Below are 27,979 nucleotides of genomic sequence, written 5' to 3' on the forward strand. Positions count from 1 at the left end.
CTGTTGTCCCATTCCCTACAATTTCTGCTGTAATATCCACAGATTATGGATGCTGGAGATCAAGCATGGAGGTGCTGGTGCCTTTGCTCTGACCAGCCTGGTCCTCCTCACATGCCTGCATGGAGCCAGCTCAGCTCAGTGTTCCCTGGAAGCTCTTGAGAAGGAGCCCAGAACATGAAAATGTGACATGTGAAGTATCCCAGGCCCCTGTGAGCACACAGCTCAGTGAGCTGGAACCTTTAGCTCAGCAGCCCAAAAAGGAATCCTGAAATATTAAAATGCTTTTGTTAAAGGCACAGGAAACACTCAGAGGAGCTTAACTAAATCAAGGAAAAAAAAAAAAAAACTCATACCAAAAAATAGATATATTTAGGTCATCATTTTCATTCAGGACAAAGATGAACATTAAAGCAATTTCCTGAGAGGGGAAAACCTTTCCCAGATCTCTGCTAAGCAAAATCCAACTCTGCTGTGCACACACAGAGATATCCCCAGCCCTGAGATCAGAGGCAGAGCCAACCACATCTGACAGGGATTAATCCCATCCCTCCTGCCTGGCTGGGCATGAGGAGACCCTACAAAAACCCCTGTGCCCTGAGATGCACCTCCACACTCAGGTTTCACCATTTCAAATGCAGGAATGGTTTTGAAGTCATGCCTAAAACAAAAAACAAAAAACCCAAAAAAACAAAAAACCTAAAAAAACAAAAAAAAACCCCCAAAAAAAACCCCAAAAAAACCCCAAAAAAAACCCAAAAAAAAAAAAAAAAAACCCAAAAAAAAAAAAAAAAAACCCAAAAAAAAAAAAAAAAAACCCAAAAAAAAAAAAAAAAAACCCAAAAAAAAAAAAAAAAAACCCAAAAAAAAAAAAAAAAAACCCAAAAAAAAAAAAAAAAAACCCAAAAAAAAAAAAAAAAAACCCAAAAAAAAAAAAAAAAAACCAAAAAAACCCCAAACCCCAACCCCCCCCCCCAAAAAAAAATCCTGGTATTTGTTGTGGATCTAAGATTCAAGGCAGTTCAGGGCTGGGGCCGAGACTGATTATTTTTTTTTTTTAGTTTTATTTTTCTCCCTCTTAAAAACTGCTGAATGAAATTGTTCAGAGAGCAAACAAAGCACGAATGGCCGTTATTTCCAAACATTCCAGACACTAACAAATGGCCAGTTATTAAAAAAATCTTGGAAAAGCACGGTATTACAGGAGCTGCAGAGGGGAAAATCTTTTGCTGGCTAGGGAAGCTGAGCACTCACAGCTCCCAGCTCTCGAGTGCCTAATTGAGTTTGAAAGGCCTGTAAGTACCATTGACCAGAGCAGATGTCTCTCCTGAAAAGAGGGAAAGCTTCAGGAGGAAAAGAAACACAAAGAACCCTCTTGTTCCACTGCAGATCCTGGGAAAAAAATGCATTTAAAGTCCCTGGGAAGGCCAAGGCGTGGGAGCATCAGCAGAATTGACCCACCTGCTACAGACTGAGCAGGAGCTTCCAAAAGGGTCAAATTAAAGTGTTACTGAATCCTGTGTGGTACCTCAAAGCCACCAGCAGCCAGGTTGGACTGCATGGAATCATGGAAGGATTTGGGTTGGAAGAGACTTTAGAGATCATCTCATTCCACCCCCTGCCATGGGCAGGGACAACTTCCACTATCCCAGGTTGCTCCCAGCCCTGCCAGCCTGGCCTTGGACACTTCCAGGGATCCAGGAGCAGCCACAGCTTCTCTGGGCACCCTGTGCCAGGGCCTCTCCACCCTCACAGGGAAGGATTTCCCACAGTGAAATGATTTCTGTGGTCCTTTCACACCTTACCCATCCTGTGATTCCATGCCAGTGTACCTTAGACCTGAACCACTGTGTGACATCAGATGAGCTTTATTGTCCCTTCCTGCCCAAGCCATTCTGTGATTCTATGACAGCTCTCACTTGTGTGTGTCCTCAGATTATTTAAATTGGAAAAGCCCTTTAAGATCATCACGTCCAACCATTCCCCAGCACTGCCAAATCCACCACTAACCCATGTCCCCAGATGTCACATCCATACACCTTTGGAATAATTCCACTGCTTCCTTGGGCAGCCTGTTCCAAACCTGCTGACAGAATCTCCATGCATGTCAACAGATCCCCCCAAAAATGCTCCAGGGAGAGAGGGAGGGTCACAGGTTGCTGAGAAGTTTGTATGTTTTATATTTTTCACGTCATCTGGATTTTAAGGTTTTGTGGGTTGGTTTGTTGCCTGATTTTGGGTATTTTGCCTGATCTGGGGTATTTTTAAAATATAAATCCATGTCCAAAGGACTGCAAACACGAAAAGCCAGCCTGAGGTTCAGAAACAGGCTAATGGGGGAATATTGGAAACACAAACCAAGGGGAAGAAAGCAGGAGACATTCCATCATCCTTCCTCTCAGAGTGCTCATCCTTCCTCTCATGGTGCCACCGCTCCAGGGGCTCCAAGAGTGTTCTTGTCACTCTCCCCATTCTCCACCACTGCCTTTTTTCTCTCCCTGACCACGGATTCATATCCAGAAGTGCTGCTCCTTCAAAGCTTTCTGGAGCAGCCTCTCTCAGAGCCTGGGGCTTGATCTCCCTGCCACCCCCTCCCACACATGGGGGTTTTGTGGTCTCCCCTCTGCCCTGCTGAACCTGCAAACCCTCCCCACCCACGGTGCTTGGAGAGCTCAGGGCAAGGAGCTCAGGACACGTGGAGACACATCAGGACACGTGGAGACACATTAGGGATGGGCTGTCCCTTTGGTTCCCTCTGACAATCCCAGAGGTGCTCAGTGCAGGATTCCTGTAACGTGGCACTGTGGAAAGAATCAAGGTGTTTCTGCTCTCCTCTTCTGCTTTTAGCTCACAGCAACCTGTGCCAGGGCCTCACCAGCCTCACAGGGAAGAATTCCTTCCCAATATCCCATCTATCCCTGCCCTCTGGCAGTGGGAAGCCATTCCCTGTGTCCTGTCCCTCCATGCCTTATCCCAAGTCCCTCTCCAGCTCTCCTGGAGCCCCTTTAGGCTCTGGAAGGGGCTCTGAGGTCTCTCTGGAGCTGTCTCTTCTCCAGGCTGAACACCCCCAGCTCTCCCAGCCTGGCTCCAGCCCTTGGAGCATCTCTGTGGCCTCCTCTGGGCTCTCCCCAGCTGCTCCACATGGATTTTCACTTTACAAATCCTCCCTATGACTTCATTTACTCCAAGCATCGATGCCACGTTTAACACCCCAGATGCTGACTCAGCCTGCAGGGCTCTTTCCCCCCCCGGCTGTGTCCCTTTTCCATACATTTCTCCAATCCCATGTGCCACGTGGGATCAAAAACAGCTGGACCAGCACAAGTGAGGGGGATAAAGAGGCAGGGGAGCACAGAACAAAATTTTAATTCAGGATTGCCACAGCCTTCCCCATTGTGAAATGGCAGCATGGCCAACTGCTGGCAGCACAGCCAGGACACTCCATCTGCTTCGTGTTGCACAAGTGTCCTGTAGGGATCTCTGGAAGGAAACTCTTTTTCCCAGAAAGGCAAAGATTTGTGGGTTTTTTGGTTTTATTCCCTGAGGGAAGTGTAGAATCCAGAGCCCTGTATTTACCCCACTGTACTACAAATTTCTGCTTTGTCACCAAAAAAACTGATGGATGTGTCTGCCCCACCCCTGGAAGTGTTCAAATTGGACCCCAAAAAATGGACCACAGTACAAAAAAAGCTAAGTAGTTTTCTGTTAAAAAAAAAAAAAAAAAAACAACAAAAAACTAAAGCACAGTACAAAAAAAGCTAAGTAGTTCTTTGTTAAAAAAAAAACAAAACAAACAACAAAAAACTAAAAAAACAACTTAAAAAACCAAAAACCAAACCAACCTGAACTCTGGAACAACTTTTATTCCTGCCATAAAGGTTTTATTTTGTTCCACCATGTATCTACAAGCCAAACTCAGGAAATTCCAACAAAGTTGGAATTGCTGGGACATCCCAACAAAGTTTTCCATATCAGGGAAGAACAGCAGGAAACAGATTCCTTTATCTCTTGTACCTTTTAATGAGCCACTTGCCAAAATAGCCTTTTTTCTTCAAGCAGTGACCATAGGCTCCACCTTTCAAACCTGAAACCATCCCCCAGACAGAACCAGTACCAACTGGGATGTGCAAACTGGTCAGGTGAATGGTTACAACTGACTGCCCAAGCTATAAATAACATTATTTATTTATTAGTGACTATGCTGTGGTTTTTAGTGGTGTAACTACATGTGTGCAGTGCCCAGGTTGTCCTGAGGGAGCAGATTTGGAGCTTTAAGAGCAAACTCTCCATGAGCTGACCTGCAGCATCAGAAAAAGCATCCAAAGGCATCAGCAACACCCTCTCAAGAGAATATCAGAGGATCATCAGCTCAGCTCTGAAAGACAAATGCTAGGGGCTTGTGGTGACATTTCCAGGGCAGGGGAAGCTGTGAGCAGCCCAGCACAGCCCAGCATCCCAAGCTCCATCCAGTGCAATGGGAATTCCTCCTCTTTGTTTCCCCTCTCACTGCTTGGGGGAAAAATAGGCAGCATGGAAGAGACTCCTACAATGGCACTGAGCAAAACCACTTGGGATTTCCAAGAGAAGAATCCAACAGACTCAAGAAAAGGTTAAAGAAAAAAATTCAACACTTGTTCAGATGGATTCCCCATCCCTGGAAGTGTCCAAGGTCAAGCTGGATAGGAGTGGAGCAGTCTGGTCCAGTGGAAGGTGTCCCTGCCCGTGGCAGGAGGTTGTGATGAGAGGAGCTTTAAGGTCCCTTCCAACCAAACCATTCTGGGATTCTTTAGTTATTTTCCTTCCCCACCCCCTAAAAATCAAGTTTAACCCAAATCAGACTGCCTGATCACTGCTGAAAATATTTTAGAACCTCCTCTGTTTCAGCTGGGATTTTTGGCACAAATAGCGGCTGAATATCAATCCTTTCACATCAAAACCTTCAGCACCCATCCCTGTGTTATCTCATGGACTGCACAGACTGTAGGGCAGCACAAAGGCTCCCAGCCTCCATCTGCTCCAACCCCAAAACCCACAGAAACTCCTCATCTTCCCCAGGAGCTGCAGAGACCACAGTGATGGCACAGGGAAACAGACAGCCCAGCAGTTCCCAGCCTCCTGACTCACCAGCCAGGAGAGATCCAGGAGTTCCCACAGTTCCCAGCCTCCACTTCCCAGGAGCTGATAGTCCTTTTTGTGTTCCCCTGCCTTAAAACCAGCAGGTAACTGTGACCCCAGTCCCTGATGCACTTCAGAGTCACAGGATGGGTTGAGCTGGAAGGGACCTTGAAGATCATCCCATTCCACCTTCCTGCCATGGGCAGGGACACCTTCCACTATCCCAGGTTGCTCCAAGCCCCATTCAACCTGGCCTTGGACACTTCCAGGGATCCAGGGGCAGCCACAGCTTCTCTGGGAACCCTGTGCCAGAGCCTCAGTACCCTCACAGGAATGAATTTATTCTTAATATCTCATCTAAATCTGGCCTGGTTTCCTTTAAAACCACTCCCCCTTGTCCATTCACCATCCACCTTCTTGCAAGGCTTTGCTTTACTCCAAACCCCTCTCCCTGTGAGCACCCCTGCCCTTCTTCCTTTGGAGAGATCAATACCAGGATAAAAAGATCAATAGCAGTATAAAACCTTGGCTAATCAAGGTTTATCCATCACATGCAGAGCTGCTGTCCAAGGCCCAAAGCCATTGGAGCAGAGCCCTGCAAGCCCCTCACAGCCTCGGGTCTCACCCTTCTCCTTTCTTCCCCCTTCTACCACCACAGGGCCTGCTCAGCTGTAAAATAAAACATAATCTAGCTGAAAAAAGGTATTTTTTTTTTTTTTTAGTAAAAGCTTAATTCAAGTCACAGACACCCACATCCCTCCTGTGGGAAGCAAAGGACACAGTAATAAAGATTCACCAGCGTAATTTAAGAACTTTTTAGTCTTCAGGGTTTTAATTTAAACAGACACATCTACTATGCTTTCAACATATCTACAGCAAAGTTTACAGCCACTTTGTATCTGTTTTGTTCCCCCCAAATGGCTGAACCTTGAGCCATCATCTTCTTTTTCCTCAGATTTGTTACTTTGTCGTTGTTGCAATAAATTCCACGCTGCAGCAGCTGGGATTCTGTACACAGACAGCAAATACCTAACACCAGCACACAACTCCCAGCCCTGGCATTTCAAATTGTACAGGAAAAAATAAAAATAAAAAAAAAAAAGACTGATGCAGCAGCCAAGTCCAAATAGCAGTTCCAGGTGCTGGGCCAGCAGTGCACTCATCACTTGAACAGGCAGTAGTGAACAGACACAGCTCACGTCACACAGCGCAGCTGTGACAATACACAGGCAGTGCTGGGAGAAACCTCACCCCTCACACAACCACAGCACTGCCCAAGGCTTTAGCAAAGCACACATGAGACACCAAAAATGCTGTACAGTGCAATTTTAAATTAGATCCTATGCAACAGGGACAATAGTGCACGTCAAAACCAGCGCCACATTCAAGACTTAATCGATACAATCAAAATATTGAAGGTACGTATTTCATATTTCCCTTATGAAAACTGTGCAAGTTAGTTCCTTTTCCCTTCTTTTTTTTTTTTTTTTTTTTTGGTAAATGGCAGAGTGTCCTCCCCAAATTTTGTGAACTGACCCCCAAAATTTGGAGATGGGGCTTTCCGTGTCCAGCTTGTTACACAAAGAGTGTGTGCAAAAGAGCAGGAGCGCGGTGGCAGCGAGGGCGTAAGGCAGTGGCACAGGGAGGAGCCAGAGCTGGGCACTGCCCCAGCTCAGGAATTCACAGGGAATCTGCAAACTGAGGGTCATGGGGCAGGGATCCCCCTCTGAGGGAGCAAACCCATCACTGGTATTAAATATGTGATTTGATAGGGGAGGCAAGCAGCAAAGCAGAGAATGGGAGAGAGCTGCTGTGAATCTGGAGCCTGGGAGGCACTGGAATGGAAAAGCTCAAAGGGAATGTGGCAGCAGCGTGGCAGGACAGCTCTGGGAAGTGTCCTGTCCCAGGAGAACCTACACCACCACACATCTTCCACTGCATCTCCTACAGCCCTCCCAGGCAAGGCAGGGACAAGGTGCTGCAGGGCCCAGGAATTGTGGAATAACCTGCAGGGGCTGCTCAGAAGGACACCAGCACTGCCCCAAGGATTCATTCCCAGGCACATTCCCAGGATCCACGTTCTCAAGGCACACACAGTGCTTGGGTGTGCATTCAACACAAGTGGAGGCTGAAATTGATGCCAGCTCAGAGGGAATGTGCTGCCTTTTGTTGGCTGTCACAGCTGGTTTCCCAATTTCCTTGGATGCCTGCAGTTTGCAGGAGAGGCTGGAGCAGCCAGGCAATTAGATCCAAAAAAACCCTCTCTGCTTCTCTATTATTTAGCTCAATCTATAATTACTGTGTTAGGGAATTGCATAACCTTTAGGAGTGTTTTATGTATAGTCTATTACAGGGAAAATAGTGCCTTCTGAATCCTTCCCATCTGGCTGGGGATAATGGATTTCAGATGGAGAAATTCTGAATGGGGTCGGGAAACACCACCCAGGCAGGTGCAGATCCCAAAGACATCATTTCAACGGGTGTACAATCATTTTAAGGGCTTATATGAGCAACATACCCAGAGGAATCACCAGGTTTGGAGGAGGGAACAGCCCAATTCTGCCTCCCCTGTCATGCAGAACAGATCCCCAGCCACCCTGAGCAGCATTCCCTGTGTCAGGCTGGATTTAGAGAAAAAAGCTCCAAACCTAAAAAGAAATTGGCATTGCAAGCAATGCCAATCACTCTTCTGCCTTAAGTGAGCAATGTTTTAAAAGGGATCGTGTTATTTTTTAAGCCAGAGGACTTCAGGGCTAAGTTTAGCTTAGGCAAGAAGGAAATAATTAAGGAAATAAGGACTGAACAAAAGGCATTAAGGTAGCACTTGACCATTATCACATAATTTTATATAATTTCCTTGGTTATAGAATTTTCTTAGACTGTATTTAGTAGCTACATGATTTTCGCAGTTCCTGCCCAGCTACTTCTACAACTACAGATCCTGCATTTTCACACATATCTATGTGAAGTGGCTTTTAAATAAAGGCAGCTTCATTCCATAAACTTGAAAGCTCAGCAGTTTCCAGTGGCATCCCACCACTGACCTACTGCAGCTGTGTTCATTCCAGCACAACCAGGCTAACAGGAAAGCTCTTTTCTGGATAATCCCAGTCACATGTGCTGCTGTTAATTCAACTTTTCCCAGTCCTGTGCAGCTACCCACGGAAACAAACTGAAAAAATGCCTCAGGGAGTATCTCAGACCTATCTCTACCTGTCTTTTTAAAGGAGGAAAAAAAAATCACAAGAGAACTCTGATTTTATAAAAAGCAGATTGAAGCCACAGAAATGGAAAGAGCAGCTACAAAAGACAAAGTTAAATGGGAAAGAGCTTATCCCTAAAGTCTTTAAGCAGTTTTAGCAGCTACAAATCATCTAAACTCTTAGTATTTTTTTGTAGTGTGATGGCCCCTTCATCTGCAGCAGATCTGTGAGGTCACCTGAACTTCCAGCTTCTGCTTCTGAGGTTTCACAAGATGGGCATAAGAGCACAAGAAGGAAAAGCACATCAGGTGCAACAGAAGTGTTTTGTTGAGTAGTAAATGAAGTGTTGCTCTTGCACCCCAGCAATGCTGTGAACCTGGCCAGGTGTCCAAACCCAACCAGGGGGGTTGGAATTTGCAAGAAGGCAGCTTGGCTCTGGTTTAAAGGACAGTTCTGAGCCCTGTTCTGCAAGTGGACACCCCCACCAACTACTAAACCTTTTTGTTTTCCAGGTAGAATAAAAAAAAGTTTGTTCTTCCTTAGGAGATCACTGTCCACGAGGGACAATTCCACCTGAAGGTCATGGCTTAAACATTAGCAGCAGAATCCCTCCTTCAATTCTGTATTGCACTGAAATGTCTTGCTCTGGTTTGGTATTTAACTTCCTGCTCCCAAGCCAATGCTGAACACAAAAACCCAAGTGTGAGATGTGAAGGCTACTGAGAGTATTGTGTAGACTGGCAGAACGTGTAATTTGATTTTAACAACTTCTAGATTTCCTAGGAAATTAAAGAACTAAGCTGCCTTACCTACTCTTGGAGAGAAAAGGTGCTTCCAGACAAAATGCCTTTACCTATCTATATAGAACTGTGTATTTCAATCCTGTGAGCGTTCAACAAAACCAGAAAAAGTCTAAAATAAAGTGGAGACATCCTGTCTCTTGGCCCATCCTGGTAATCCACACAGTTGGAGGTAAAGAGTTCCAGCTTCTGCTGACACTGTACCCAATTCTGAAACAGAACAGCTGCCAAGAGGGGACATTGTGCCCAGCTATGTCTTCTGTAAACAAAACAAAAACCCCTCCCCAAAAAGCAGGGAGGTTGATGGAGTGAGGGGTTCAGCAGTGGGAGGGTCAGCTGTACCCAAGGGCTCAGCAGAACATGCACTTTCCATGTTTCTTCCTCCATGTAAAGGGGAAAGCAAAGGCCTGAGGCAAAGCCCAGCTCAGGGCTCCTCCTCCGGCACCTCCCCATCGGTCTCCATCTGCGCCAGCTGCCGCCTCAGCGCGTTCACCTTGGCCTGCAGCACCTTGTTGTACTTGATAATGTTGACCCTTTCTTCCTCGGCTTCCTCCAGGAATCTGGAAGGCCTGTTCCATCGCAGGAAGACACCTGGAAGCCCAGAGACACCCAAGTCACAAGGAGTTCTTGAAACAAGGGGGAATTCATGAAAGTTGTTCACATTCCGGCAGCTCTCAAGCAAGGTGCACACAGTTCACATTTTCTTCCCTTTCCCTCCCCCTCTAAAAGGCTTCCCCCCTCCTCTCCAAGCTCACCATCCTACTACACAAGGTTAATAAAAGAAAAATTAAAAATGAGGGGGGTTCCTTTTTTCCTCCTAAACTCATCTGACCCATCCATTTTCAGTCTCCACCCTGCCATGACAGCCTGCTTGTATGATGAACTCTTCAGCAGCCATGGGATGGGGAAAGTTTCTGCAGCAGGGAACACACTGTACATGGATTCTCCAGAATAGTCAGCAATGAAATCTGACAAAAAATCACAAAAGAGATATTGTCTGTAACAGGGAAAGCAAAGCTGGCTCACCTTCCCAGAGCTGCAGGCTCTGTGGTGCCACAGAGGGCCAGATGACAAGGCTGTTGGCCTCATAAAGAGGGTTCTGGAACCTGCTCAGCTCTTCAGGCCTGTTCACCCAGGACCAGAGGGACATGGTCTTCTGAGGCAGCTTCAGTTTAGCCCTAAGAAATTCACAGGAACAAATCAGTTTTTATACACTGTAAGGCTCTTATTAGAATCACACAGACAAGGCCACAAGATTTTCCAGGTGCTACTCCCCCCAAATAATTCAAGTTAATCCCTTCACCATCATGGCACAGGGTGTAAACCTAAAGCAATTAACTCAGCATAGCTGATTACAAATAGTCCTGAGTAAAAGATGAGGAAATAACACTTGTAAGATGGCTGCCTGCTGTCCAGCTGAAGAATCAGTCACCTCCCCACTGTGGTTTGAGTGCCAGGTTTGGAAAGGAATCAGGCTCCTGTGTTAAGGTGGAGCTGGAAGGTGGGGCAGGGCTGCATCAGGGAAAGATGGAAATGGAACTCTCGAGCACATAAACGCAGTTTCACTGCTGGAATGGGCACGTCTGACAGGTCCCCCTGGTGGCAGGAAGGAACTGAGCACACAGAGCAAGCAGTGATGTTTTCCTGGGCAATCCCACCTCCAGCAGTTACAGGGATCCCTATGCCTCAGACTCCAGCAAATCTCTTTCTGCCTGCACTGGCAAATTGGACTGCCAGCCAGGCAGGAGATTCACCACTCCTGTGAATGCTTCAGACAGCACAAGCTTAACATCAGACTTCAAGCCCTGTCTGTGCTCCCAGGCTGACGTGCTCAGATGTGACAGGCAGGTTATTACACATAACATTCAATACTCCTCCAAATTTCACCTCACTGGTTTCAAGTCTAACTTGGTTTTGCAGATGACTGGCTCAGCAGCCCTGTAGAAGGCAGCAGAGTCTCTTCTAAGCCCAGATTACTTTAAGGACAGAGAGGTTTACAGGAAGCTTTGAATTCCCTTCCTTCTCTGGAATATCATTTCTGTTTTACCCTTCCTGTCCAGTCCAGCAGGAGACCCTCAGCCATGGCCTTACTGGGGCCAGGAGTCCTGAGGGCAGAATTTCCAAGGTCCAAACAGGAATCCCATCCTCCCTGGCAGCTGTGAGCAGCTCCAGTCCTTCACCCTCTTTCTACTCCCAGGGGGATCTCAGGACTACCAGGCTACAGAGTCACATTCCTCCCTCACAGGTGAGGGACAGAATTGTCAGCTGTGGCCTTTGCCTGCCTCAGCCTCCTCCTCCAGGCCTGCATGGACAAGTCTGCTTCCCACAGCTGTGACTCACACCAACTCCAGCTGGTAATTCTTTCATGGAAGAGTTTCTGTATGGGAAACTAAATAAACTGGTGATGGGTGGAGATTTTTGGCCAGGTTGGATGGGATTTGGAGCAGCCTGGGATAGTGGAAGCTATGGCAAGTGGAAGCGCATGGCAAGTGGTTGGAACAAGATGATCTTTAAGGTTTCTTCCAACTCAAACCATTCCATGATTCTGGGACCTTCTTTTAGTGAAATTCAGCCAAATATTTAAAGGACTCAAGTCAAGCATCCTTACCAACCTTTCACTTTCATTGTTCCCCAGGAAAGTCCCGAACTGGGAAGCGTAGGCATGCTCAAAGAGCAGGATGAGGAAGTGCTCGTTGAACTCGAAGGAGCAGGGGAACTGCCGATGGATCTGCCACACACATTCCAAAAAGAGCAGGAACACCGGGGCCTCCCACTTCTGTTTGCTGTTGGAATAGGCTGACTGGGCACAGCGCTGCTGGAAAGGGTGGCCAGCCTGGAGGGAATCAGGGACAGCATCACACACCAAGGAATGGGATGTGAGGACATGCGGAAAAAACACTTCAGAGTGAGTTCTGTCCATGCAGCTGCTCAGGCAGCCAGGACCAAGCTGTTAGAAACCATTATCCCTCTGCTGCTGGGGCACCTCAAATCTGGGATTCAGTTTTGGGCTCCTCCTGACAAAAAAAAGACACTGAGGAGCTGGAGAGTATCCAGAGAAGGGAATGGAGGTGGGGAAGGGGCTGGAGCACCAGCAGTGGCTGAGAGAGTAGGGAAAGGGGCTCAGCCTGGAGAAAAGGAGGCTCAGGGGGGACCTTGTGGCTCTGCACAACTCCTGCCAGGAGGGGACAGCTGGGGGTGGGGGGTCAGGCTCTGCTCCCAGGGATCAGGGACAGGATGAGAGGATATGGCCTCAAGCTGTGCCAGGGGAGGTTTAGATGGATATTAGGGACAACTTCTTCATGGAAAGGGTTGTCCAGCCCTGGCACAGCTGCCCACGGCAATCCTGGAGTCCCCATCCGTGGAGGGATTTAAAAGCCACACGGATGTGGCACTTGGGGACATGAATGAGTGGTGGCCTCGGCAGTGCTGGGGGACAGTTGGACTTGACAATCTTAAAGGTATTTTCCAACCTAAATGGTTCTGTGATTCTATGATTGATTTCCCTGCCTTTCTCAGGCTGTGTTTGATCAGAGAATGTGAGCAGGAACAAGCTGGGGTGGGTGCACTGTAGGACCAGAGGTACAAAGAGCACAGCTCAGGCTTTGTGGTTTGGTCTGAACAGTTTTCTGTAATGAGATGGAAGAGGTGCAGCCTGGTCCAGTGGAACGTGTCCCTGGCCACGGCAGATGGTTGTGATGAGAGGAGCTTTAAGGTCCCTTCCAACCCAAACCATTCTTGATAAGAGATGTTTACCCTGAGCACACAAAACAGGCAGTTCCCCAAAATCAAAAACCTGCCATGAGAGGCAGAGGCCTCAAGAGTGCCAGAGGGACAAATGACTCAGGTAATGATGCTGCTCTTTGGGACAAAGGAGACTCACACTTAGCAGGGCTGCAACAAGGCTGCCTCTCAGGCTATTTCCCAACCCCAGTGTCTCTGGAACTGGTTGTTGTTCTGTCCAGGTGTATTCCTTACCTGCAGCCACTCCCTCACTACAAGAGCCTCGAAGCCACGGATGGTCCTGCACCTTGGATCCAGGATGATCTGTGCCAGGGAAGTGACCTGGAGTGTGGAATCAGTTCCTTCACTGCCATGGACTAACACTGAAGCACCTTCCCTGGGAAAGGAAAAGGTGGGAAGGGATAAGAGTATGAATGACCCAGTGGGTATCATTACATCCCATAGACACCAGTGTTGAGGTTTTGCTGGCTCTTTACCACCACTGCAGCCCCATCCCACATGGATCTCATCTGGATCCCACATGGATTTCAACTGGATCCTCATCTACAGTGACCTGAGCTCTGCATCACTACATGACATCATCCATATCTTGCTGAGCAAGAACTCCAGATCCTTTCCCACACTGACAGAAGGTGCACAGAGAGATCTCCCTTGTGGTTCTCACTCTTTGGGATTAGCATCCCTTTGAGTTACAGCTTGGAAGTGCAACTCATCCCATTCCACCCCTGTCATGGGCAGGGTCACCTTCCACTATCTCAGGTTGCTCCAAGCCCCATCCAATCTGGCCTTGGACACTTCCAGGGATGCAGGGGCAGCCACAGCTATGCTGGGCACCCTGTGCCAGGGCCTCACCACTGCTATTATACAGAGTTTCTCCCTAATATTTAATCTAAACCTTCCTTCTCTACTAATGTTTGCCTTTCTCTACACTCATTTTCTAACACTATTTTCACCTTTTATCTTGCAGGCCTTTAAGATGTTGGAAGATCTGTCCCAGCCATTCCCTCCCCATTAGAACTCTTTGTCAGCCCACCTCTGACCTCCAGGCTCTGAGTGAGGCAGGTCAGGCACCTGGAACTGACTTGCCATGGCTCCACATGGTAAACACAAAAAGCAAAGCTGAGGTTAAAAATTATGAAATCGGCCACTGTCCCAACAAGCCAGAAGGGTTTCATCACTGATCTTCCCCATTACATGCTTGCAGGAAAGAATTTCAGATAAAACTATTGATCCAGAGCAATCCTTTCCTGGCACAGCCAGTAATGAAACCAGCACTGTCAGAGCTTTTAAAAAGCACAGAGCTCCCATTTTAATGCAGCAGTGCTGTTTCACCACTGAACCTGCATTTCAGCTGCTTGTGTGCCTACAGAACACAATCCCCAGCTCCTATGAAAAGCCAGATTTTCCCTAAATTTTGGGATGGGCTTTTCCCACCCAGAGCCACAGATAAAACCAATTTAGATTCCTGAATCTGTCCTTACAAACCCTGGCAGCTAACAGCAAGCATTGGCTCTGCAGCCAGAGGTGTGAGCATGAGTCAGCTGAGTCAGCAGCATTTATGAAAGAAATGTCAGGTTAAAAGAGGTCACAAGCACTTAGAAGGGATGAGCAGGATTGCCTGGATAGGGCTGTGGGGATAAAAATACAAGAGGGGAAAAGCACTCGAGCCACAGATTTAGATTCCTGAATCTGTCCTTACAAACCCTGGCAGCTAACAGCAAGCATTGGCTCTGCAGCCAGAGGTGTGAGCATGAGTCAGCTGAGTCAGCAGCATTTATGAAAGAAATGTCAGGTTAAAAGAGGTCACAAGCACTTAGAAGGGATGAGCAGGATTGCCTGGATAGGGCTGTGGGGATAAAAATACAAGAGGGGAAAAGCACTGGACCAATTCCTGGGGAAAACAAGGTGATGACATTGTTTTAACCTCTGGAAATGAGGTATGGTATTGGAAATTTGCAGCTGAAAAGAAAAAAAAGATTTGCTAAAAAAAAAAAAAAGACATCTCTGTGTCCCCTTTTCCATGGGGACCCATTTTTCCATGGACCCATTTTTACCCAATCCTTCAATAAAACTCTCTAAATTAGCTTGGCTGCAACAGACACAGGAATATACCTTAAACACATGATCCAAAACCTTTTCTTAGCCCAGATTTCCTCTCTCCTCCTGATTTATTGGAGGAACATTCCTCTGCCATGAAGAAACAGAATCTTCCATGGGTACAAGTGAGCCAGACTACGGTGGGCAGTTATTGACACTGCAAGAGGTATTTAGTGAGCAATCTGTAGCCAGTGAATGAGCAGCCCAAGACTTTCTGTGGGAGATTTACCTGTCAATGCACTGAGCAGCCAGACAAGCTGCAGTCAGCAGCTCCTTGATGTGAGTGAGCCAGTTGGAAGCTTCCAGTTTACTGAGCCAGCGGTCCATGTTGTGTGACTGGTCATTGCAAGCCTCCACCAGCTTGATGAAGCTCTCCTGCAGGATATGAAACCTTTGGGAAAAGGAAAACATTGTTGAAAGCACAAGCAGTAACACAGGAATGAGGACATGGATTATTTAGTCTTTGTATATTGTGTTTATTCATTCTTCTCTCTCTGATGCTGTAAATAATCAGCAACAAATGTTAAGTTCACATAAAATCTTTAGAAGCAAAATCAAACACTTCAAGTATTTGCCAGGAAATTCCTTATTTAACTGCTCAAGAGCTGGCCTACAGTTCCAGCAATATTACTTCATGTCTGTGTAGAAGGATTCCCCAAAATTAAGGCTTTAAGAGAAGTTGAACAATGCCAGACTAAAAGTCTGTTTATTTAGCAACTTGTCTCCAAATGACTGAACAATAGTAGATATCCAGAGAAAAGCACTGGATCACAGAATCGTGGAATGGTTTGGTTTGGAACAAAACTTAAAGCTCATCTTATTCCAACCCCTCACCATGGACAGGGACACCTTCCACTATTCCAGGCTGCTCCAAGCCTTGTCCAACCTGGCCTTGGATACTTCCAGGGATGGGGCAGCCACAGCTTTTCTAGACAAATCCTCTGGATAAGAGGAGTGTGACAGCCACAGAACAAACCCTCCCCTGCAGAAGTTTTCTGGCAAGGTACCTGTTCCTTCCTGTGGCAGGGGGAACACAGGAAGGCTGGAGTGTGGCTGAAGATGGTCAGGAAAAGAAACAGCACAGGGAGATGCCTGATGGCTGAAACCTGCAGCAGGTTGCTCAGAGCAAGGAACCAAACCAAAAATCCCCTTATCATCCACATGTCCTGGATGACATGCCACAGAAGGAACATGACCCTGTTGCCAGGAACCAGGATACACAGCTCTTCTTACAGGAGCAAATCCTTTGTGAAGGTATCACTGCTCTGACAACTCGACACAGCCAAGCTCAGGGAGAGCCTGATTTCACCCACCTCTCGATGTATTTGTGAATCCTCCTCCACTGGGGGTAGTGCACTTCTTGTTCAAAGCCCCCTCCCTTGGCCCTGGCCTGCTGGGCAACAGTCAAGGGCCGGGTGTCGATGACGAAGCCGCGGCGGCCGGAGCGCAGCGTGGCGTTGATCAGCTTCTCGTCCTCCTTGCAGCGCCGCCCGTTGGTGCCTGTCAGGGGCTGGCTGCTCCTCATCATCGCCTGGGGAGGCACAAAACCATGCATGAGGCACTGGAAGTGGACACAGTTCAGACTGAAAGGCACCAATGAGCTCAAAGCCTTGCTCTGAATCCTTCAGTTGTTTCAAGTTCGACCCCTCTCAAGGATTGAACGCATTTAAAACTGATTTAGAAATCCTTGAATCCAGCAATCGTTTGGCTGGGCAAGTTTTAAATGCCAGGCACCATCTCAGTGGCTGTAACCCTTCAGTGACACCTCAAGTATCATCTTTGTGAACTACTGAGCTGCCTTCCTGCTGATGGCTCCTTTAGAAACCCTGGCAGTGTTATAAATCCCTGGAAGCGTTCACAGCCAGGTTGGATGAGGCCCTGAGCAACCTGACCTGGTGAGACGCATCCCTGACCACGGCAGGGCGTTGGAACTAGATGGCCCCTAAGGATCGGAACAAACCCTCTCCTGCAGAAGTTTTCTGGCAAGGCACCTGCTCCTTCCTGTGGCAGGGGGAAGACAGGAAGGCTGGAGTGTGGCTGAAGATGGTCAGGAAAAGAAACAGCACAGGGAGATGCCTGATGGCTGAAACCTGCAGCAGGTTGCTCAGAGCAAGGAACCAAACCAAAAATCCCCTTATCATCCACATGTCCTGGATGACATGCCACAGAAGGAACATGACCCTGTTGCCAGGAACCAGGATACACAACTCTTCTTACAGGAGCAAATCCTTTGTGAAGGTATCACTGCTCTGACAACCCGACACAGCCAAGCTCAGGGGAGAGCCTGATTTCACCCACCTCTCGATGTATTTGTGAATCCTCCTCCACTGGGGGTAGTGCACTTCTTGTTCAAAGCCCCCTCCCTTGGCCCTGGCCTGCTGGGCAACAGTCAAGGGCCGGGTGTCGATGACGAAGCCGCGGCGGCCGGAGCGCAGCGTGGCGTTGATCAGCTTCTCGTCCTCCTTGCAGCGCCGCCCGTTGGTGCCTGTCAGGGGCTGGCTGCTCCTCATCATCGCCTGGGGAGGCACAAAACCATGCATGAGGCACTGGAAGTGGACACAGTTCAGACTGAAAGGCACCAATGAGCTCAAAGCCTTGCTCTGAATCCTTCAGTTGTTTCAAGTTCGACCCCTCTCAAGGATTGAACGCATTTAAAACTGATTTAGAAATCCTTGAATCCAGCAATCATTTGGCTGGGCAAGTTTTAAATGCCAGGCACCATCTCAGTGGCTGTAACCCTTCAGTGACACCTCAAGTATCATCTTTGTGAACTACTGAGCTGCCTTCCTGCTGATGGCTCCTTTAGAAACCCTGGCAGTGTTATAAATCCCTGGAAGCGTTCACAGCCAGGTTGGATGAGGCCCTGAGCAACCTGACCTGGTGAGACGCATCCCTGACCATGGCAGGGCGTTGGAACTAGATGGCCCCTAAGGATCCTTCTGACCAAAACTATCCTGTGATTCTATGAAACCAACTTTTTCAGGATTGTCATTCTCAAGGTCTATTCCCAACTCTGTTCTTAAAACATTCAAATTGCTCATGTGTTAAAGGTGACATTTTTACCCCATGGACGGACTAATAAACCTCAAGTCCACAGACTGAAGAGCTGAGATTTCTCTTTAGCAAATGCCTTTCAATTCAGAATACCAAATCAGCAGCTCAAATCATAACAAAAATGTGAGGGCAACCAGTCAGCAATGCTAGGTACAGCTGAGAACTCAGAGCCAGGAGGGCAATGAGAGTGACAGCATTACTGTCACAACAGCCAAATACTGTTGTACTCCTCACATGAAGCATGCACAACTTGGAGACATAACTGTGCAAAACTCCTCCTTCAATGGTTTTCAGCTGAGCTGAGAAACAGTAAAAAGCACAACTGATATGGAGCAGGCGGTTGGCTGCTTTTAAAGCAAAATCCCAAGGTACTTCTGAGTCAGACTAGACAGCTTCAAACTGAAGGCTTACAAATCTTGGCCACAGGAGGTGAGAAAGCATTAGAGCATTTGAGGAGACTGCATCAAGTTTAAAAGCTGCAGGTTGGACATCCCAGCACCCTCAGAACTGGTTACATCAGCAAGAGACACAATTACCCAACACTTTCATACAGTGCATTTCTTAATTACAATGTATCAGTCACTCCATTAGATTCTGGCTTGTTAAAGTCTGTGCAAGACCAAGAATTTGCTACTCCTGAATGGAGTTACCCTGCCAGGCTCAGAGGACAGATTGTTCTGATCCTCCTTGCACAGTCACACAGCAGAAGCAGCCTTGGCTCTGCTGTCACCACGGCTGTGATGAGGGCCCACTGCTCACAGACAGGACAATGTGGCTCCTGCCATCCTTTCCATGAGAACTCTTGGCAGACACAGCCAGCCAGGGTGCCAGCAGTGGCTTTACAAGGCTCATCTTGTTCTTACTCCTGTAAGTGAGCTGCTGCCATGCACATTCCCAACCAAGCAGATTAATGGCTATTTCTAGGATAGAGATCACTCATTCCATCACCCAGAACCAGCTTCACTGAGGAAGCCAGAAAATAAACCAGCAACTCTTTTAATTCCTGAGCATGAAACCAACAGATTCCCACACTTCCTTCAGGCACAAGCACCCCTCAAACCCAGCTCACCATCCCATTTTTCTTGTGGTAGTAGCTCAGCACCGGGAAGCGGCCGCCGTGGCGGAACAGGGCGACTTTGCGGAGCGCTTCATCATCGATGGATTTGGGGACAATGACAACTGGAGGGTAGGAGGGACACACAGAGAATTCCTTGTTCACACAGCTGAGACGCCATTCATTGGTCTGAAAAACACCAGAACACAGCTTTGGGTCAGAAAGGACATTATATGGCAGAGGTAACAGGGAAGAAAGACTTCCATGCACAGGATAAAGCACGCACACAGAGTCGTGTTTGTGATCTGTTCCATTTGCACCACAAATTGTCCTTTAAGTAACCATTTACAGGGCTGCTGACCCCTTAATTTTTCCAGCACATACTTTGGTGTTCCCTGCAATCACCTTGCAGCAGTTCCCAGAAGCTCATTCCCCAGAGTGCAGATAAATCTTGGAAGCAATGGAAGAATGAACAGGTGTCTCTGGGTCTTGAGCAACAGTTCCCCCTTTGGTTTATCACATCCTCGAACAGCACAAAATAAGCCCACGTGGGCAGAAATAGGTGATTGTGGCTTTAAATTGTTTCACAGGCACAGCAGACAGCAAGGGGAGACCCCACAGAGAAACGTATTCCCACAACAAGGGGGGGAAAAAGTTCATTTAGATACAGGGAATATGGGCCCAACTCTCCATCTGTGCTGAAAGAAGAGTTCACAAGACAAAGGTGGCCAAGAAAGGCAAAGAACTTCCACCCACTCCAGATGCTGAAGCTGCTTTGAGGCTAAAATTTCAATTTAAACAACTCCAGTTTGGTTATTTTCCGTGGTTTCAGCTACAGTTCTTCCTCCTAAAGCACCTTCTGGAAGGGGCCCAGCAGCCAAGCACTGAGGGCTCATCAGGAGCCCTGTGATGTAACTGCTCCAGCTCACACCAGCCAAAGCCCTGGGAAAGAAGTGCTGAGTGTGGCACCTCACAGGCACTTGGCATGAGAATTCCAGCTACCTGATACCCAGGGTCACCCACAGGCCTTGGCTCCAGCCCAGGGAAAAAGGTCAACGAGGAGCTTCTGCAGCAGGGAGAGACCTCAGAGATCCATCAAACCTCTGCTCATCTCAGTTCAAGCAAAGTTTGAGGCAGACAAAAAGGCAGAGGGATAAGGCAGGCAGGACAAAGTGAGAGAAGAGCACAACAGCTAAATCAGGCTGTGACAAAATACATGAAATCCACATCAATTCAGGTCTGTTAACCTAACATGAATTAACTGCACATCTCTGATCAGAATTCCTTTCTTCCAGATCCTTACTACCCCTTGCCACACACCTCCTGATTGCTACCTGCTTATAAAAATGCACCTGACTGGCTCACTGGTCCACTGGAAAACTGGGATCAGTTCAGGAATGTCTTCTGGCAATGAAGCCCTTCCATCAACTGAACAAGCTGATCTGACTCTATTTCAACAGAAGCAGCTCCAAGTCATGGGATGTGTGGCTTAGGAGACAGGAAAATTGTCCTTTTTGGTGGCAGCCTAAAAAAGATGCTGGGGAAAAAAAATAAATATCAGCATCAAGAGCAGTAATTGCTGCCTGTTTGCAGCAGCCCAGCTGGACAGTTTTGCACCATCCCTGCTATAACCTTATTTCATTATTCATTAGCCTCAAAACAGCTCCTCTGAACAGCTCCATTTTATAAAAAGCAGAGCTTCTCACAGATGCAAAGTCAAATTGCCTCTGGCCATCGCGTTGTGAGCAGAGATGAAAACTTCTGGGACACAGAAGGATGAGGCTGGCCACAGCTCCAGCTTTCAATGCACCTTCAATGGGATTTTTAACAGGGTTTTTGGGGGGTCTGTCGAGTGTGCAGTTTGATTACCATGAAAAAAATATGCATGGATCTGGAATATCAAACTGATAAAATCCTCACCATGACACAGGATGTGGAGAAAGCAAAACCAGAACTCTGGGGAACATGTGGGAGACTGGCTGTCCCTGGCACCACCAGTATGGAAAGGAATGGAGGAGCAGCACCTGATTTATCCCCCACTCTGGTAATTTAACGCTGCTCTCCTCCCCATTTAGAGCAGAGATCCTGTTATGTCATCCTGGTGTAATTTCCACGACAAGGAGGAGGAGCCTGGCAGCACTTGGCACCATTTGTCTTCCCTCCAACAGCTCCTGCTGCAGAGATCACATTAACCTCTGCACTGCCAGCTCCAGACTGCCCAGATCAGCTCCTTTAGCTTTGGCCTGGCTGGAATTTGGAAGCAAAAAGGGCCATCAGTAACTGGAAGAGCAAGACAGCACAGGAAGCAGAAGGACTGCAGGGAAAGGGATGAAGGGAGACCTCACTTTCAACCAGGTAATTGTGCTGTGTGAAACTCAGAGAGTGCAAAGTGAACCCTTAATTTTCCCAGAAAGACATCTGAACTTTTAGGAATCAAGAAAAGTTAAGGATAAAAGCAGCAAAGGGATGAGGGCTGAGCAGAAAGGAGAGAGAATTCCAGAGGAAAGAGAAAGCACTGATTTTTAAACCCATTGCAGGATCAACTCTTGGATTTCTACTTTTCTTGTCCTAATACTTTTTTATAGAGACACTGATTCCCAAATGTCCAAGCTGTCACTCCTCCTAAAACTGAAAATTGCCAGGAGAGGTCGTTTTCCACAAAACATTGGGAAACAAGTCAAGCTCTGCCAAAAGGCCTTAAAAAAAAGTACAGAACCCAGCATGGATCTTGGGAGATCCTGCAAAGCAGCAAAACCAGAGGCCATTCCCAAGGAATAAGCCCTGCTGGGATCAGCTTGTGCATGGACAAGGAGCAGAACAGATGTAAGGATTGATGCTTGTCTGAAAAGAGCAAAATATGGTTCACAATTACCACTTAACCTGAGCCCAAACCCACAAAATTCTGATTTCTAAAAGGAGTTCTGACACAAAGATGAAGCACAACTGAGTTGTTCAGAACCCTGAGTTCTTTCCTGCTGAGACCTCACTTTCAACCAGGTAATTGTGCTGTGTGAAACTCAGGGAGTGCAAAGTGAACCTTTAATTTTCCCAGAAAGACATCTGAACTTCTAGGAATCAAGAAAAGTTAAGGATAAAAGCAGCAAAGGGATGAGGGCTGAGCAGAAAGGAGAGAGAATTCCAGAGGAAAGAGAAAGCACTGATTTTTAAACCCATTGCAGGATCAACTCTTGGATTTCTACTTTTCTTGTCCTAATACTTTTTTATAGAGACACTGATTCCCAAATGTCCAAGCTGTCACTCCTCCTAAAACTGAAAATTGCCAGGAGAGGTCGTTTTCCACAAAACATTGGGAAACAAGTCAAGCTCTGCCAAAAGGCCTTAAAAAAAAGTACAGAACCCAGCATGGATCTTGGGAGATCCTGCAAAGCAGCAAAACCAGAGGCCATTCCCAAGGAATAAGCCCTGCTGGGATCAGCTTGTGCATGGACAAGGAGCAGAACAGATGTAAGGATTGATGCTTGTCCGAAAAGAACAAAATATTATTCACAATTACCATTTAACCTGAGCCCAAACCCAGAAAATTCTGATTTCTAAAAGGAGTTCTGACACAAAGATGAAGCACAACTGAGTTGTTCAGAACCCTGAGTTCTTTCCTGCTAAAAAGGGAAAGAAAACAGAGAAAAAAGGGAAGTGAAAAGGGAAGAAAAGAGAACAAAAGACAGGGAAAGAGGAGGGGGGGGGAAGTAAAAAACAGAGAAAAAGGGGGAAAGAAAAGAGGAAATAAAAAGGAAGAAAAGGGGAAAAGAAAAAGGAAGAAAATAGGTAAAGGAAAGGAGAATGAAATAAGTGATTTTCGTGGCAATAAAATAGCTTTATGTTAATTATACTGGCAGTGTACAAACTCCTCAGGCCTCTTCACTTCATTTTAGAAAACTAAATTTGGAAGCAAAATTTTGGAATTTCCAGAGTTAGTTTTCATGGTCCTGCAGTTCTGGAATTTGGCAGAAGAGAAACCTCTTGGCTCTCCTCTGACTGCTCAGAGAAAATATGAACCCCTGCACATACTCTGAATTCCATTCACCCCTCACTGTGCAGTGAAGAACACAAATTACATGTCATATTATCTAAATATTTAATATTTACATAACTTTTTGGAAAAGTATTAACTTTTACACTGCACTTTGCCATTAAAGAGTGTTGAAAACAACTCTCCTGTAGCAGATAAATGTGGAATTAATAAATTACTAGAGCTGTAGGGTGGGTGAAATAGTTTTTAACTTGTTATCCTACTGGGGAAGGTACAGATCCAGATGGATGATTTAGCAGAGGCAGGAACCTCTGGAATTCTACTCATTTGACTTCTGGGAGAAAGATTTAAATCAGCCATGTCCTTGTTCCAGCCTGTCACATAAAGCAGTGTCTTTACAGAACAAGAATTATTTGGTCAGCGAGACATTTATCTGCTGTTCAGGAGATGTAAATCATTGGAAGGTGGCTTTTGACATCATTCTGTTCAAAATGTGAAGTTTTGGGTTAAAAGCCAAGAATTAATTAATCAACAGCTGTCAGACATGGAGATTTTAAAGGAATGAATGATTGGCCTGGAAACGTGGAGCTAAAAAGTAATGAGGTTTTTAAATGTGATTCTTACACAGAGAATATGTTCAGAAAGCCAAGAGATTGACAAATGAAGACTTAAATCCCTGAAAAAATAAGGAAAAAAAGCACATCAATGGATCCATGTGCTGGATGTGATAACAGCTGGTCTGTCTTTGGATGGCAGAGGAAGATAAGACACATGAGAGTGCTTTAATTAGGAGACAAAAATAGCAAGGCCTCTGAACCACTTTAATGTTCTTTAATTTTCTGGTGATTTCATCAACTGAATTTGGTCAAGCTGATCACATTATTCAGTTGTTACTCATAGCCAGGAAATGATACAGGCTGCAGACAAACTGGACTGCAGAGAGAAAAAAAGATTAAAAAAAAAATCAATATTCTTGGATGCTGCACTAATGGATGTGGGCTCAGAAACCTGAGCTGCTGGAGAAGAACACAGACTGGATGTGAAACAAAGACCTGGAACACAGAGATGCAAATCCAAGGAATTATTAAAACAGGTTCCTGCACCCAAGATAGCTCCCACTCTACCAAATTCAGCATCCTAAAAGGAAATTTGAGCAAGAGAAACAACAGGCAATGCCACAAGAACAATTCCTACCCAAAACAAAATCAATGTGCTCAGCAGCACCTGGAAAAAGAGAACTGGAAGTCTCCTGCTTTTTGAACCTCCTGAATATTTCCCCAGAATCAATTAAAGGAAAAAGTGTTTCAAACTGGGCATCTTCATTGTCATCCTCCTAAAAAGCAATTTTTTTAAACCAGTATCATTTCAATGAAGGGTTTGACAAAGATTAATCTCATTCTACCCCAGATCAAAATTAAGAACAACAAAGCCAGAACAACGGATTTCAATTTCTTCTTCCAATTAGAGAACCATCCCCAAAGGCCAAAAACATTTCCTACCTTTGTGATTTCCTGAAAAAGGCCTCAAACCTCCACTGGTACAAGGTGAAGGAGCAAACAAATGTCTTATGAAGGAGCAAACAAATGTCTTATGTCACAGAGGGAATATTTCAACAACACTCACTTCTCACCCAGGCACCAAATGGATTTTTAACCATCTGGGATTTCCAGTCCAGCCACTACTGGATGAAACCGTTCACAGAACATCCAAGTGCCTAGGAAATCGCTCAAATCCCACTCACCACTGAGCTGAGGAGCTCAAACTCCTGTTCCAGCAGAAAGGAGGACCATCCATCCTCCAGGACCTCAAACATGGGCCGGTAGAAGAAGGGATACATGAGGGTGACTGAATCCAGGGTGGAAAGAGCCTGTGTGGACAAAGAAATCATGGAATCACAGGTGGGGCTTGGAAGGAACCTTAAAGCTCATCCCATTCCACCCCCTGCCACAGGCAAGCACACCTTCCACTACCCCAGGCTGCTCCTAGCCCTGTCCAGCCTGGCTTTGAGCAATTCCAGGGATGGGGAGTCTAAAACCTCTGGGAAATACCCCACAACCCCATGTGAAATATTCCAGATTCTACTTTGCCTTTCAAAACATGAAAACCTAACTGGAAAAAAAAAATAGCTCTTAAGGTTGAGGTAAGCTCAAGACCTGCAGGTTTTCTGGCTGATGGTAGCTGCTCACCTCGATGGAGCTGGCAATGTTCAGACACTCCTCCATCCCTGGGATGTCCAGCTGGATAATCCTCAGGTCCTTGCATTTTATGACAATGGTGCCCAAGGAGCCCACGAACCTACAGCAAGACAGGAAAAAAGAGTCCCATAAAAACAGGATCCTCTAAGGCAGGAGAAGTGGCACAACTCTTCCCACAAGGCAAATCTCCATGAGTGGCAGTTTGTGTGCAGGGGCACCTTTCAAGAAAATAAAGAAACAAACACAACTCGTTATTTGCTGTTTGCAAGTTTGGTTTTATTTTCATTTATTCCATCCTTCTGCTGTGGTGGGGAGTGGAGGTGTTACATGACAAATATCACACTGCTAGGAGGGTGGGGGTGCCCTGGCACAGGGTGCCCAGAGAAGCTGTGGCTGCCCCTGGATCCCTGGAAGTGTCCAAGGCCAGGCTGAGGACTGAGCACGGGAAGAAATTCCCTGAGGTTTCCAGCCCTCTGCTCCTTTTCTCTCTCAGAAACACACAGGGAAATCAGGAACAAATTTAATCAGCAACAAACCTCATCAGCACCCAGCAACTCCCCCATCCCAGGCTCTGTGCTTTTTTTAATCACTGATTTCTTGCTGGCAGAAAGGAGCTCTGTTCTACCAGACTTCCTTAAAGGGCTTTAGACACAGAGGAGGGATTTTTTAATTAATATAAAAATGAAGTATTATCATCAAGCTGGAAAAAGGACCAAGGTGAGGGAGCAGAAGACAATGACCAGGTGAGATGGGGCAGACACTCAGTGAGGGGCAGAAATGAGGGTAAAAAGAGAAATCTCTGAATTCTCTGTAGCTAAAAGAGCATGGGCAAGAAAAAAAATGGAGCTCTGCAGCTACAGCTCAGCTGTAGCACAAAAAGCACATTGCTAAAGGGTTATTGATTCCCATGAGCAGCTGGAAAAGTGAGGGATGGTGCTGTTGAGCAGCAGGAGAAGATCTGGGGCTGAGCAAGTCCAGAGCCCAATCCTGCCACCAGTTTTGGAGGGTGACACAAGGCAAACCCCTTCAGCAGTGCTCTGACATCCCTCTCTGTGCACAATGCATCATTTAAAAAGTGCTTCAAGGGTGGACAAACCCACTGAGCAATGAACACAGAGCAAAAAGGGTTAAACACAAAAATTCTGACTCTCCACAGGACCAAAAAAAATATCCTTGAAATGTAACATCAAACATGAATGTTCAAACAGAACATGGGAACCCTGCCCTGGGCCCTGAGAGAATCACTGGGGTTGGAAATGGATCATTGAGTCTCTGGGGATTTTTGGAAGGAATTTTGAATGAGTTAGAGACAGGACCTCTGGGCTGGTTTTGATGATGTGGTTTATTGTTCTTATCTTCTACCAAGGGTGAGCTCAGCTCACATCTTTACTGCATGGCTCAGAACAAGACCCTTGGTTACAAGACCTTTTAAGGATTTACTGACCAATAAAACACTGCCAACAAGGATATTTATGCTTTTGACCCAATCCTTAAATATTTCATCTTATGGACTCATGCTACAGTGGAAGCTTTCTTAGCCAATCATGTTCTGACACACAAACCTACAGTACTGCACTCTAAACTCCTAGTTTACCTCTGTAACCACTTTTATTTTTTCTATATCTCAAACTCTAAAACTCTAAACTTTTTTCTTCTTAGCTTAACGTGTCTCTGCTTTAAACTGCAAATCCACATTCTTGCTTCCAGCACCTAAGTTTGGAAGCCTTTCCCAAGGTCTCAGATCAAATCCTGGGTTTAATTCTAAGCTTTGGCTTACAGGCTCAAAGTTCTGAGAATTCCCTGCATTTCAGATTCCAGCAGAGCCCAACCTGTGACCGACCCCACCTTGTCACCAACCCAGAGCACCGAGCGCCACATCCTGACCTTCCTCAGACACCTCCAGGGATGGGGACTCCAAACCTCCCCGGGTATTCCAAGGGTTTAAATCTCCCTTTCTGCGGAGAAATTCCTCCTGATGCCCAACCTGAACCTCCCCTGGCACAGCTCAAGGCAATGTCAGCGCCCAGAGCATCCCTCCTGCTCTCCACACCCGGGATTTGGCACAGCCGAGGTGCCAGCCGGCCTTTCCCAACCACGAGGCGTTAGGGGAGGGAGAAGGGAAGATCACCTTTTGTCGATGGAGTCGATGTTGGAGTGCAGCAGCCACAGCTCCTCGGCGTTGTCCTGCCGCCGCGACGAGAAGATCAGGTGGTGGCCGGTCAGGCACAGCGTCCCCTCCACGGCCGGGTGGAACGGGCGGTGCAGCACCACGTTATCCGCCCGCGGCGTCTTGATCAGCTCGGCGAACTCCATGCTGCGGGGGGAAAACTCACCGGGAAAATTCACCGGGAAAACGGGCGGCAGCCTCGGGAACACCGGCCGGGAAAGCCGGGGAGGGCGTGTGCGGTGCCGCCCGGGCGGGCGGGGGCATCACCCGCGGTGGCGGCGGCTCCTGAGGACCGAGAGCGACGCGGGAGCGGGAGGGACCCGCACAGGGCCCCCGTTCTCCCTCAGGGCCGGACCGGGGCTGTCGAGGCGGCGTTACGGAGGGGAGCGCGGGGCTGCGCGGGCAGACCCTCAGTGCTGGCTCGGGGAGGCTCAGGGCGCCGGGGGAGCCGCAGCAGCCCCGGGCCCCCCAAGATCCCCGGGATTCCCGGGAGCCGCCGGCGGAGCGGGATGGGCCGGAAGCGCCGCCCGGGAGCCTCCCGGGTCACGTGACGGGCACCCGGACCAAT

At 47.1% G+C, this 27,979-nt stretch overlaps 1 protein-coding gene across 1 annotated transcript; it reads right to left on the reverse strand.

Annotated features, from left to right (window-relative positions):
* Positions 1 to 5,922: 5,922 nt before the first annotated feature.
* On the reverse strand, positions 5,923 to 27,945 carry MTMR9 (myotubularin related protein 9). Its single transcript, XM_041480870.1, has 10 exons — positions 27,373 to 27,945; positions 25,236 to 25,344; positions 24,791 to 24,916; positions 19,077 to 19,250; positions 17,252 to 17,469; positions 15,183 to 15,344; positions 13,091 to 13,232; positions 11,728 to 11,948; positions 10,142 to 10,293; positions 5,923 to 9,706 (listed from the first exon to the last, which is right to left on the reverse strand). Exons 1-10 carry the CDS (start codon positions 27,555 to 27,557, stop codon positions 9,540 to 9,542), a joined length of 1,656 nt encoding a protein of 551 aa, XP_041336804.1. The 5' UTR covers positions 27,558 to 27,945; the 3' UTR covers positions 5,923 to 9,539.
* Positions 27,946 to 27,979: the final 34 nt, after the last annotated feature.

Source organism: Pyrgilauda ruficollis, unplaced genomic scaffold, assembly GCF_017590135.1.
Source record: "Pyrgilauda ruficollis isolate IOZ18807 unplaced genomic scaffold, ASM1759013v1 scaffold54, whole genome shotgun sequence".
NCBI classification, from domain to species: Eukaryota; Metazoa; Chordata; class Aves; order Passeriformes; family Passeridae; genus Pyrgilauda; species Pyrgilauda ruficollis.

Coding starts and splice junctions, on each gene's coding strand:
- MTMR9 (XM_041480870.1), bottom strand. CDS start 27,557: ATGGAGTTCGCCGAGCTGATCAAGACGCCGCGGGCGGATAACGTGGTG. Junction 24,917..25,235: donor ACATTGCCAGCTCCATCGAG/GTGAGCAGCTAC, acceptor TTGTCCACACAG/GCTCTTTCCACCCTGGATTC. Junction 17,470..19,076: donor ACCACAAGAAAAATGGGATG/GTGAGCTGGGTT, acceptor GTGCCTCCCCAG/GCGATGATGAGGAGCAGCCA.